The sequence below is a fragment of the Colias eurytheme genome, chromosome 27 (assembly GCF_061535395.1).
Source record: "Colias eurytheme isolate Ceu_HAF_F1 chromosome 27, ilColEury1 Martin Lab GWU primary, whole genome shotgun sequence".
Taxonomy (NCBI): domain Eukaryota; kingdom Metazoa; phylum Arthropoda; class Insecta; order Lepidoptera; family Pieridae; genus Colias; species Colias eurytheme.
The window spans coordinates 6,781,162-6,795,593 of record NC_143006.1 but is presented as its reverse complement, the minus strand read 5'-3'; the positions used below and the strand labels follow the sequence as shown (position 1 = coordinate 6,795,593).

At 30.5% G+C, this 14,432-nt stretch overlaps 1 protein-coding gene across 1 annotated transcript in view; it reads left to right on the top strand.

The window, feature by feature from the left end:
- nrm (neuromusculin) overlaps positions 1-14,432 on the top strand; it is a 385,531-nt gene that overhangs the window by 325,915 nt on the left and 45,184 nt on the right. Inside the window, exon 7 of the mRNA XM_090117221.1 lies at positions 5,509-5,666. Within this exon, the coding sequence (XP_089973347.1) occupies positions 5,509-5,666 (158 nt within the window). The remainder of the gene's footprint in view (positions 1-5,508; positions 5,667-14,432) is intronic.

Below are 14,432 nucleotides of genomic sequence, written 5' to 3'. Positions count from 1 at the left end.
TTAGTATTTAATAAACACTTAGTCATTGAATTTAAACGGAGATTAAAAAGCATAGAATATAAAACGATGTGAAAGTCTATTTTACAACATAAAGTCAAAACAATATTCAAATATAAACATTAACTAAGAATGAATAAGTTTAAATTAAAACAGTCTTTACTATCGTAAATATAAAGCCTATTCAAAGTATGCTTTTAAAATAGTTGTTGTGTAAAAATGTAGCTTTCAAATAATGAAATATAATTTCAAATATATTCAGTTCGTCGTTGTCACTGATAAAATAATACTAGATAAACTATTTATTCATATTCTAGTAAAACAGATTCAATTAAATTGAATACACACTGAATTAAAAGTATTATCATAGTTACATAATCACTAAATATCAGAATAACCTATATTCGTTTTGTAAAAGATAAGCAAACATTTATTGTAATTTAAATTACGTTATGAAATGCAATTTATATGAAAAGCACTTGAAAATATCATGAATAGCAGTTTGTTTGAGTTTAATAGTACATTTTATTTGATATACTAGCCGCTTGCTCCGGCTTCGCCTGGTTCGATTCGGTATAAAAAATGCAACTTATGTTAGTTTTAAAGATATACTTACTGTGGATATACTAGATCTACTCTCTCTTTCTAATTTGATTTCGATAAAATATAATTAAGTGAGTTGTGAGGTTCTTTTTAAATCATTAACAAACAAACAATCAAATCTTTCCTCCTAATATTAAGCTAGATTAGTTAATTATTATAAGTATATAAAAATATCTGGTAGTTACATAACTCGACTGTGATTTTTCACCACTCATAATCTTGCGGTCGCTAAGTATGTCAAATTGCCTCCATATAATATATTGCTCCATTTTTTACAGCCATGACTAAGCGCCGTTTCTGTAAGCATAGTGCATTTTAATATTCATGAAAGTATATTTCCTTTCCTAACACTGATGTGTTGCAGTCAATTCTAAATGTACGAGTGTTGGAGTAAGATTTAGATTTTGTTTGCTTATTTAGCTAAAAATATATAGGTACAACAAATGCTAAAATAAAACAAGATGTCAAATTTATAAATAAGAAATAACTACTTTATACAATTTAAAGATATCAAATCCGTAACAACGAGTCTTAAAAACGTGGGATGTAGACCGACGTGGGTTCCAATCCCACGTCATGATCTATTTTTATATTGTAAAATAACATTTAATATATATAAAATAAAAATATTTATAAGAACTTTATTACTAAAAATTCAAGATCGAACTTAACTTACGAAAAAACTAGTTAACATAATATAGATTCTTTTATATGGTGTATCATTTGACAACAATATCATATTTTTAGAATTTTGTATTATTATTTATTACCTACATTGTTTTATTATTACCTAACGAGGGCTAAGTTCAAGAATACACTACTTTTTAAATTTAAATGTAATATGTCAACCATTAACGCAATATCATAGAAATTAAAATATTTCAAAATCTATCGACACATACACGCTACATCACTAGCCGCACTATCTTGCCACTTATTAGCTAGACTCTCGCAATTTATCGAGCGGCCCCGGAAAATTGCTTCGAGTACAGCACTTAAGTGATAGCTTAATGCTTGTTATGTAAAATATGGTGTGCCACAGGGATGAATCTTGGGCCCCTTTATGTATATAATTCAGGAATGTAATAGGAATATAATACTATAATAGGTAGGGTTGAATGTGTGATTAATTTTAATACATTATTTTTCTACAGATTTTATTAAGTTCAAATAAAACTAAACTTTCTTTTATTTTTTTGCGCAAATTTCCTAACTTTTCGTTCATAAGATCGTTTTCCCGACGATCACAACAATAAAATCATTATCGAAATCAGTTCAGCCATTCGCGCGTGATGCCATGACCAAGGGAAATATGGATTCATTTTTATACATATATATAGAACATTATGTATGTTTAGTTCTTCAAGACATGATAGAAATGAAAAAAACTTGTCTACTTACTCTTTCTACGTGTGTGTGGATTTATTTTTTCCCGGTTTTTAAAAGCAACTGCTATGTGTATATGTACTTGAATATAAACTTTAAGATCTTATTGCCTTAGAAATATATTTTATGTATAGAAATACCAATGCATCTTTGAAATAAATATAAATATATTCTCGCATGTCAAGTGACGTCAGGTATGTGACATCTATGCTAATATTATAAATTCCTTACCGTCTGTCTGTCACATTTTCACGCATGCTCTGGGGATATGTATGAATTTTGTGATATATATGGAATTTTAGTAATATAAGATATAGGTTATTTATATAATATTGAACATTATAAAGTTTATGAGTCATTATGACTCATAAACTTTATGACTCAGTCATATATCTAACTAGCTGTGCCCCGCGGTTTCACCCGCATTGCTCCGCTCCTGTTGGTCTTAGGGTGATGATATATAGCCTATTACCTTCCTTGATAAATGGACTATCTAACACAAAAATAATTTTCAAATCGGACCAGTAGTTCCCGAGATTAGGGCGTTAAAATAAACAAACTCTTCAGCTTCATAATATTAGTATAAATAAATAAGTAATTTAAATATAGAGGTATGAAATACTTAAAGATTCAATACTGATAGAATTTTGGATAATATTTACAATAATTTTAACATGGTCACTGGTCAGGAATAGAAAATTGTTAATGGTTCGTTATTATTTCGCCATGGGGTAAATTACATAAGGAATGAAACTCTTACTATTATTAAAAACCAATAATTTTCTGACAAAACGTAGGCTCACATAAAACCTACATAATAATGAATGAATAATTAGTGTCAATATCTTTTGAAAGTCTCCACACAGATCTACACTACACTCAGAATTTATCTAATCAAAACCAGCAATTTCGACCCTGTCTAACTTCAAGTGACAATTAATCAAACTTGAATACTTGCTGTTTATTTTATATAACTTAGCGCTAACACCAACTTCGGTGTATCTAACTTGAATATCAATATTGGGAATGAGGTTGCTATGGTATATCTTAGAGTGATACTTTTAACGGATTTAAAACACGATTTATTACACTTTCAGTAAAATTGTACGAAGAGCTTATAGGAATCTAGATTCATCCTACTAACAAATACTTTTTTAAGCTTGTAAAATATGAAATTAAATACATAAACTTAATGTGAAAATTAGAAACAAACAGACAGAAAACAATTTAAATGATATTTTTTTAAGCTATTGCATAGCTTCTATCGCGGGCCTTGAGCGCGGGGACGGAATCGAGAAATTCCGTAACGAAAAAACCTCACGCTCCCCACTCTGACGGGCACGTAGGTGTGGCTTGAAGGCATGCTATGCAATAGCTTTACCGCGGCAGTCCCCGAGTGCCACACGTCTTTTTTTTTACTTACAGGGACTTTAATTTCATTCATTTCTATTTTTATACGTAGTATATTATTATTAGTCTGTGATTTCTATGGATTTCCATGTTTGATTCATGTATGTATGTATGGATGTAATAAAACTCATTTCCTGATATTATACGAAAACATTCGGTCCCCTTTCAGCTAAATACATCGTAATTGGAAATTATTTCCTCATCACTCTCGTAATAAGTTATCAAAGGCTAAGTAATAAGAAATAACTTGACACATACAACTTTTTCCTGGTTAAGTTATTAACTTACTTCAAAGATGTTGACGTATTTTCTCAAGTTTGTTGGAACAGCAATTTCTTCATTTATATTATTGGCAGAAACATTTCTGGGTTCATTAAATTCTTATTAATATATATTTGATATTAATTTGTGTACTTCTTAATAAGCGTTTCGTAATGATATTACTCTGAGGAAATTAAGCGAAATATTACTTATTTTTTTAAGTATATTATACATAATATTTATCAAGAATAAACCATGTATTCATAATTATTTCTTCATAAAAACACGATTTTATTAGATAAATGACTACAGCTACTATAACACATACTCGACGGAGACGAAGAAAAAAAAATGTCTAGGTCTGGCAGGACATAGAAGGCTGATCACCTACTTGTCCCTAAAGAAAATCGATCAGTGAAACAGATGAATAATGCATCTGCCCCTTGCCCCACTAGGGGACATGGGACTTCACTTTTAATGACACATACTCAAGTATTGAATCGTTATCAAAATATAGCAACTATATTTAATTTTTAACCCACGTTTAATAAAATTATGTAGAACTCTCTGGGTATAACGGCATAGTTTAAATTTATAATCAAAATAGCACACAAGAAGCAATCAAACTTAAATCCTTATATCATCCAAACACCCGATACCCAAAATTCAATGGCTCTTCTCAACTTCTATAAATCTAAGGGTGTATTTATAGCGATAAGCTGAACGATTTTCATAGCGAAAAGAGTAACAGTGTATCAAAATTAAGAACAGAATAGTTCAGGAATAATTGAAAATGCACATGAAAGGTGGGTTGATAAAACTGCTAAACACGTTCGTACGCAATGGCATTATCATAATGTAAGATTTAATTGTTTTTGATGTTTAAAAATGGAAGTATATTTAAACAGGTTTGCAAAACACTCGATTAACAATGTCAACAACTAAATACCTACTGTATTTATACGCGAATATTTTTTTACATTTTTGTAGAAAACGGTTTCACGGAATAATGGCTCAATTTTATAACATTTATAAAATATTTACTCATTAATTACATAGTGAATTTATAAGTGAATAGAGTACTATTTTCCGCTCCCACTCCGCTTATACCTATAGTCATACCACGAGCCCCTAAACTATTCGTCTCTAGGGGACACTTGGTAACTTATTCACAACTGCTGACTTTGCTAATAAAACATTTCGGACCCCGGGGAACTGTCTATATGACGACTTGTGTCATTTTCTTGATGAATTTCCCTTTATAGATAAGGTCAAATATAACTGGATAAAATGTTAAGTTTTCAATAATATTATCTGCTAACTATTTCTATATATTAAAATATTGGTTACTATGCTTTAAGTTATTGTTTGCAGTTACTTGCATATATTTTTCGACTATATGTATAAATACGTAAATCACAAGTATGATATTTAAACTGTAATCTTCATGATTTCTTACGGAATTAAAATCTTATATATAAAAATGAATCGCAAAATGTGTTGGTAAGCGCATAACTCGAGAACGGCTGAACCGATTTCGATCATTCTTTTTTTATTATATTCCTTGAAGTACGAGGATGGTTTTTATGTAGAGAAAACGTAAATATTATGTACCACGGGCGAAGCCGGGGCGGACCGCTAGTAGCTAATAAATTTAATTATTGGCACCATATTATCAATTAAATGCTTTTATAAATTTTTAAGGAATAGAAAAAATTCGATCACGAGGCGGGCTTCGAAAAATATTCTACCAATATAGTTGATTCTAAAATGTGACCTCATACAATAAGCAACCTTACAATTCCATACCTTATTATTTTACTCTATAAATCTGTTCATCTTTTATTCCAGTACCACCAAACAAGATAGCCATATCAGGAGTGGGGGAGCACGTGACCCAGGGTACACTCCTGACCCTCATGTGTGCAGTATCTGGAGCCAGGCCAGCAGCCACCATCGAATGGTACAATGGTACAGACCTGCTGACAACAGAGACGCAGAACATACAGGTAGGGTACAGTTTGAAATTTGTTTTGTTTTGAATAGGGTACATAGTGGTATGGGTACATTTTGTGATATATTTGGTTAAGAAAACAGTATGTAGTGATTACGTATCTACGTATCAACTGTATTAGGTTGATTAAGCACACGTTTTACCGATGACTTAAGATTGTTATAAGTAAGTAGTATCATTGGTAGCGTATAGTCATATTGTACGCAAAATAAATCAATTGTTATAATACCTTGTCTCATTATTATAATTGCCATTACCAAATCAAAATACATACAGGTATGGAAGAAACATTTGATTTAACACACTTGTTTACGACACTATGTAATACATTATTTGGAATCGAACCTGCAATTTTTACCCAATAGTAACTAATGACGGTTTATTTTATTCATTACCCAATACTTTTTATTCATTCTATTATAATGATTAAAACAACTTTTTCATTATTATACATTCGAAGTTAATCTCACAATAAACTTTTAACTCAATTAATGAGACCACTTACAATAACGAAAGGTAAAATAAATGTAATTAATTCAGGAGTACCCGCAAAAAGGAATTCACAAATATTTGAGAATATAATTTGAATCGAGTTGATTGGAGGCTTTTTATAATTCGTCAAATATTTTCATTGGATTTGCTGATTTTTTGGAATATCCTTGTGAGATACAAGCTATTGAACGCGGTTTTGTCCGTGTAGAATAATTTTTGGTTCATTTTGTGTTGTTGAAATTATGGTCATCATGCAATGAACGTATATCAAACAGTTACTTATGATTATTAATACAAAATATACCATATAAATTCTACAAAGAAATATACCAATTTCACTAACTTACATACCTATACGTAAATTACACTTCAAAAACATGACCCTCTTTTTAACACAGTCGGTTAAAAGGTACAACTTTCACACAGCACTATCTGACACTCGGAAAGCTAATATCACTTCACTAATATTAAATTGGGTAACTAAATATGACGTCATCTGCTCTAATGAAAACGTTAACTAAAAGGGGACTGTGAAATTTATATCGTGGAAATAGTATTATGTTTGTCTTTAGGTAAGATAGTTTTAGGGAAGGAATGAAATATTACCCGTTTTAAATGAATAAATCCAGTTTTAAATCCGAATTAGCATAGGTACGTAGTTTATATTAATTAATTGAGTACTAATTTGTATAGCAAAGTATTCTGCTATATTAAGGATACTTCATAAAACATCACTTATCTGAAATCCAGGCTGTGAAAATCCCATCAAAATCTGTCTACTTTAAGACACAATTCATCAACCAGTTTGACTGTAACTATTCCTAGGAAATACAGCAAAACGTTACTTAGTAAATCCAATCCCATAAAAGGACTTTATATCCAGACTTTGGTACTAAATAAAATTTAGTTCGAGTCTAGATTTTACAGGCTGTATAAAGATATATTTCTGGTAATTTCAAGCGCTGCCCGGAGTACGGCAGAACCTCACCTGCTGTTAACAATAAAACTATGGAGCGGACTTTTGGTTAGCTTTTTTTTATTTGATAATAAATAGTGTAGAACATATTTTATATTGTAGTGAAATTGTATGATTTCGACGTTTACAAACGTTCGCATAATGTATTATACCTAATTGAGTTTTTTTAGTAATACTACAGATTAGTAAATAGTTACTACGTCAGATATTCGTAAAGAACGCAAAATGTGCAATAGTAAATCTACACAACAAATATCTTGCCTCGCCGTAGTCAGGTAAATAGTTTAAACAGAATGTTTCTAAAGACGTCTTAAATTTCATCCAAAACAATTAAACGCTTTAAAAACAGATAGATAAACATACATACATTCGTTCCTATACTTAAAACGATTGCATATACAAATACTTATAATGTATATGAATAACAATTAAGGAAAGTGTACGTTCAAATGTAAACCCTCGCTTTCTCGTTAAACAATAATCAGTTGCTTTGTTGTTAAAGTTTAATTGTGACGTAAGCATTTCCTTGTTCGTGAATAAAAGACATGGAAGTCTGTATTGGATTATTGAAATATGAATAGTCAGTATTAAGATTTGTTTGTTTGTACAAGCGCATCTCAAAATCTATTGATACGAATTGAAAAACTTTTTGAGAAAGGTTATACGCTATGTTGTGTTTTTTTTATATCAGAATGCGTTAGAAAGATCAGCTTTTAGTTTAATGTCTATATGATTTACATATTTAATCCGAACGTGGGTATACAGTTCGATATAGAGAACTAACCACTTTACCACAGATAACATAATACTATACTAGACTTAACCTAGGTATTAATTAAACTGAAATACCTAAAACAATATCCATGAAACGCCTTTCAAACTTCTTATAAAACTGAACAAAAGCAAATACTTCAAATTGAAATTAAGACCGCTCCACAGTTTTCTCTGTTCCATTTACCGCTAGCCGTCAGCACCGCCGACTCCAATAAGTCAAATTCAATAAAGTTCACAAACGAAAACCTTACACTTTCTTACTTCGGGCCGGTTAAACTTTTACTGTGTTTGGTAAAAATTAAAACCGTTTCCAATTCTTTTGTTTCTTCGTGAATTGTATTGTTATTACTAGCTATTCGCCCCGGTTTCACTCGGAATAACAGCAAAAACTATAGCGTTAAGGGATAAATTGTTTTCTATTAGAGAAAAAACTACTGACATCCGACCAACACCGATATAATATTATATGAGTAAGAATTTAAACTTTGTGTTGAAAAACACACATGCACGAACTACTTTTATACACTTACCAACATATTACGACTGCGCAGTAGTAACAAAAATATCCCGCTTAAAAAATTGAAAAAAGAATGAACGAAAATTTTGTTATTCCATTTCTAATGACAGCTGAAGACTTCTTTTATTTCCACTGACCATAGATAAAAAAGAACATAGTACCACAGACTAATAATAATATACTACGTATATAGTCCCTTTAAAAAACTGACTCAATTATTTTATATCTTTACACACACTACAAACTATCCATAGTGTGTGCAATGTAAAACAAAATTCATACTTTAATACTTTATATCCGTAGTTAATGAAAATTAATTTAAAAAAAATTACACTTTATTCTCGTTATCAGAGCCAGAGTTGGGAATTTACGATCGAATTAAGTTCGCAGATAACAGCACCGGAATTCTTATTAAAATCTTGAAAGTTAAATGAAAATTAATGTTTTGGACCCAAAATTATGGGCGGTTAACGTTGTGTAATCAAATGCTTGATAACGTTACGTACCTATAATTAAAAGAATAAATAGAAAATAGATTTAATTTCGCCATGTTTAAGTAAAGGTAGCGAAAAATAATCAAGTACTATGTTTTATCTACTTTTCCTATATTTATGATACCACATTATGTTTTACAAAATAAAATGAAATACACAATCAAGATCGCTATAAGAAATGCTGGTATAAGATAATTTATATATAAGCTTTGTTACACTAGTAATAAATATAAAAAAATAAAATTAATAGTTTCCCAAAATAAATGAAATCTTTTTACAAAAGAAAATGCTAGGTACCCAACGTATGAGATTCATATATCTATACTAATATTAATTATAAAGCTGAAGAGTTTGTTTGTTTGAACGCGCTAATCTCAGGAACTACTATGGTCCGATTTGAAAAAGTATTTCAGTGTTAGATAGCTCATTTATCGAGGAAGAGTGAAACCGCGGAGCGCAGCTAGTTATAATATACACGCAGTAAGTATTTACATTATGTAAGCTGAATAGATAATATATAAATAATGCTTAATGACCTTGAAAGGTTCCAGACTCGTTAGAAAGAACCCTAAAAGGAAATTTATCCAGTCATCCTTCAATGTCAACTGCGTTTAACAAAAAAATACTTGAATCTCTCTTTTTATTTTACATCTTTTGTGCGGCCTTTGTGAATTTTACATGGGCTCATTATTTTCAAGGGAATCACTTTAAATTAGTTAGATGTATTAGATTTACCGTTTGGACATTAGTCGGCGGAATCCATTTACTTAAACATTTTTATTAAAAATAATATCTTACTGAAAAGCGGTATCGATAATACCTACAATAAGCCTACAATAGTTTTAGTTTAAAACCTTTTATTTGTAATCTTCAAATAATAAAAAAAAATGATCGAGACAACATTCAAATTTCGAACTTATCGTGATTTCTTTAAAATTTTTCCTAAGCAATTAATGCTATAAAACTAAAAATTAACTAAATATTTTGACACTTACTGAACAACAAAACCACATTATGTTTTTCATTCAAGCCATAAATTAATTATTAAGGGCTTGGTCTAGTAGTGCAAACAAATGCATCCTGTCATCCTATATGTAAATAATACAAATGTACTAAGGGAAAGTTGCTCCACTTAATTTTTAAAAATTAAATCATTCGTATGCATAATTTAATATTCGTAATAAGTAGGTACCAAAAATGACAATTTGAAACAATTTTCGTGAAAATTACACCGGGTGATTTTTTTAAAGTGAAACTTTTATTACATCGTCTCAAACTTTTTGGTCTGTGTAGCGCATGTCGCGTGTATCGCGGCTGCCGAGTAGGTATACCTACTCGGCAGCCGACCGTCACGCGACATGCGCTACACAAAGCAGTGTTCGGAACCGTTCGAACAGTTTCACTTTTACCGTGGTTTCATAAAACCACACAACATTTTTTTTTATCAGTACACAAAATTTGCGAATACTTTCTATTGATATCTTCAACTTCATGTTTATATAACTGATCAACTTTTACAAAGAAATTTTGGACGAAATATAAAAAAAATAAGCTTTCCATACAAAATGCATAACTCTATACATTTTTTTTCGACCTAAGTTTCTTAGTGAAAGTTGTTCAGTTTAACTAATAAAACGGATAAACAAATTTTGTATATAATAAAAAAAATGTAATGTTTGTGTTAAAAAATTGTTAAATAGAAAAATACGCAAATGAAAACAAAAGATATTTATTTCTGACTAGCTTCCGCCCGCGACTCCGTCCGCGCGGATGTCAGTCTTCGCGTCTTCTACAGATTTATTATATTATGTATAATATATAGATTTATATTGATAAACCTAATAAATCTTTTGCTAGCATTCTGATGCTTTATCGGTTGCACTGGATTTATCTCTTTTTTTTTCAATCGCTTGAATGATATAGGATGGGTCCTTGATGGACATCGAATGCTGAAGTCTCGAATCAATCAATTCTGACAGTAGGCAATTTATGTAAAATCTTGATAATGGTCCATCATTTTATTTTGCCTAAACGTTACATACTTTTTTATATATTCTATTTTTAACGAATGATTCACTCCAGTCCAAACAGCAAATAAGCAGACTTCTGCTTCTGCAACGTTTAGTTGTCCCTGAATTTGGAAAAAATAGTCATGATTCTTATCTATGACAAAAGTGTTATTTTTTGCATTGTATTTCAAATATTAAATTTTTTTTTAACCGCATCTTCCGCATTCATTTCTTTTGCCGGAATTAGACATTTAACTTCTACTAGTCCCATTTTCCCTTTTTGATATGGGAGTGTATAAAGTAAATTTTTTAGATATTTCTCGTTATACTTTTAAAATATTAATAATGGCATTTTGCTCATTAGGTAAAGTAATTTCGATATCAGTTTTAAGTTTTTTGATACCTGCAATAATAACGTCATAATCGCCTGCACATACTTATCGATTACACCCTGTATACAATCCACCATCCACATTCATAATGTTTTCCTGTCCTCCTCTCCTTTACGCTGTTCACCGATACATTTTAAATGAGTAAATCTGCTACCACTGAAGGATGTTTCATTGTGATCAGCAAATTTTCACCACTGTTGTCGATTATTTGTATTTCATTTTTAATCAGCAATTGGGAATCATCAGTTTTGTTTTTTGCAGATTGGTGATGTACCCTAACAATACGTCGAAAAGGGAAAGCATCAACGAATTATCGTTTTCGTCCTCTTTTTTTATTCTTCGCGTCTCTGTTACTTCTGTTTGTTTAGTTCTCAACACCCACTGAATTTTCTATGTTATTGTGATCTTCCATTACATCTGAGTTTTGATGATGTGATGATAATCCATTCGTTTTAATATTGGTACTTAGAGTTGGTATACTAAACTAGAAATGGCGGACTAAATTTGTCAGCGCGTCTGTAAGATCAGAATATAAAACCAACATTACAAAATTAATAATCAAACAAAATGCCGCTACGTTGAAAATGACTAGAAGAAAAAATTAAAACACCTCGGATCAATTTTGGAGTAAACAAATCATTTTCCCCGTATGGGGATTTCCCCGGATGAACTTGGGAAGTTCAAATTCTCAATACAAGTTTATATTATATTACGTATTTCTCAAACGAAAAATAAACATTTTTGGAACTTCAAAAAAATTATATTATAAGAAAATGTATGAGCTTACTTTAGTTTTAAAGAAATATACATCCCTTTACTGACACCCCGTAAAATAAAGAAATTGTTGCCAATCACCTTTGCAATCTATTTGGTTTCATTAACTTTATGTTCGAAGATAATTTTTTTTCTAGTAGTTACACGCGTATTTTTTTCGTTTATTTTCCATATCGAAATCAAATGTGTAAAAATACGAATATTTGCACAAAACTAAGATAAAAATAATCAATTAACAAAAATATTAAATTTAATGAAGTAGAGCAACTTTCACTTCAGTATGAAGGAAAATCGAGCGTAGAGCACACGTCAGAACGCTCCGGCCCAAGGAGCGCGACTAAAGAAATTCGCTAGGATTTTTCCTAATTATTTTAAATATTTTTTTAATATTTAAAGAATTATCAAAATTCAAAAAAAATTTTTTTTAAAGGATTAATACTCATTGGTCTTCAACCAACTCGAATAAATTAATTGAAAAAATAACTTTTAGCAGTATTTATCAATAGATTTTGTAAGGCAAAAAATGGGAAATTTAATGAATTTATAACGTTCTAATTAAGAAAATCATAAGTTTTTCGGCAATTGTATTCAGCAGTTTTTAATAACGACTATATAAGGATAATAATGCGCTGATCAGATTGTGTAAATTGTAATCGGTTGCAACGTAGTGAGTGCACAAACTTAGCTCGAAATGTCTTTGGGGGAAAGAGACTTATCTTGAAGGCCTGATTAAGGTAACATAAAGTAACTTTATAAATGTGAAAAAATTCACGCGCATTGCGTATATAACACTAATTGATAAACAAGAAAAAAAAATTCAGTTTATCATTTCATTAGCCGGGAAAAAATTGTCAAATAACTTGTTGAAAACGCAATTTTGCTAGACTGCAGCCTTAACAAAGGTTTATATTTTTAGGTTTTAATTATGAAACAATATTGTTTACATTTCAATACAATACACAAAAAGATTTGAAAATTTCGAGAGCGTAAAACGGGAAGCGAGGGAAAGAGACACTATAGCGGGAAAGAGACAAAGCGACAGTCTAGACCGAGGTCTAGACTCTAGGCGGCAACGCCCGGCGCCCGCGCTTTTGTCATATTTTGTGTTTTTATTTCAAAAGAATTTAGTCTAGTTTTTGGCGCCAATGCGAATAGTGTTACGTTAGTAATTGTTTTGTTTTATGGCTGTTATTCAAGTTATTGATGAAGCATTAGTTATTTAGTACCTATGTGAAATGTACAATGTGCAATGTGAAGAATGAATATTGGTGGGAATTTAAAATTTGTTTATCCAGAAGTTTAAATTCGTGTAGAATTGAAGAGATTATATTTTCATCGGTAATGAAGTCTTGTGAGTAATTAATATCATTTTATTATTATTATTAGATAAAGGTAACTCTCTCTCTCTCTTATATAAATTTTTAAAACGACTGAACCATGACTGAACACATTTAATATAGCAATGAGTAGGAAGTATTTTCAAGTTAATGAAATAATTCAATTCAATTTTCTATACATCTATACAAATATTATAAAGAGGAAAGGTTTGATTTTTTGTTTGTTTGTTTGTTTGTATGAATTGAATAGGCTCCGAAACTACTTGGCAGATTTGAAAAATTCTTTCACTGTTGGAAAGCTACATCATTTCTGAGTGACATAGGCTAGGTTTTATCCCGGAAATCCCACGAGAACGGGAACTATGCGGGTTTTTTTTGAAAACGCGGGCGAAGCCGCAGGCGGAAAGCTAGTGTTTTATAAATGGCAGTGCTGCGTTGCCACAATTTTGCCAATGTCACGTTGTGGATAGTTTTACATCTCATAGATTTATAAGAAACTCAAATGTATCAGTCAAGCGCAGATATCTACAACAGAAAAAATGACACACACAATATATATATAAATTCCCAACACCAGGTTAATTTAATTGTTATAAAGGACAAACAGTAAACTAATTATGTACAAATAGTAACATAAAATCTAAAATCTACCATATTTGGACGCTTGATAAATAATCATAGTTTTATTTTGTTAGTAATAATAAATTTAGAGATAACATAAACAAAAGAGAAGGGATTTCATGTTGTTAATGAAATATTGAGTCTGTTTAGATACCGTATTCAACTACGTAGGTACATGAAAAATTAATCATGTTTACTGTGTCAATTAGGTAGAATAGGCGGGAAAATTGGGATGTTAATCTTTTAGTATCATTGACCTAGCGAAACAAATTAACAGAAAAAAATGTAACATGTGCTATAATTGATATGTTATACCTAGCTAAGTACTAATAACATTAATTGTATTCTATAATGTTTATTGTTACGATAGAAACG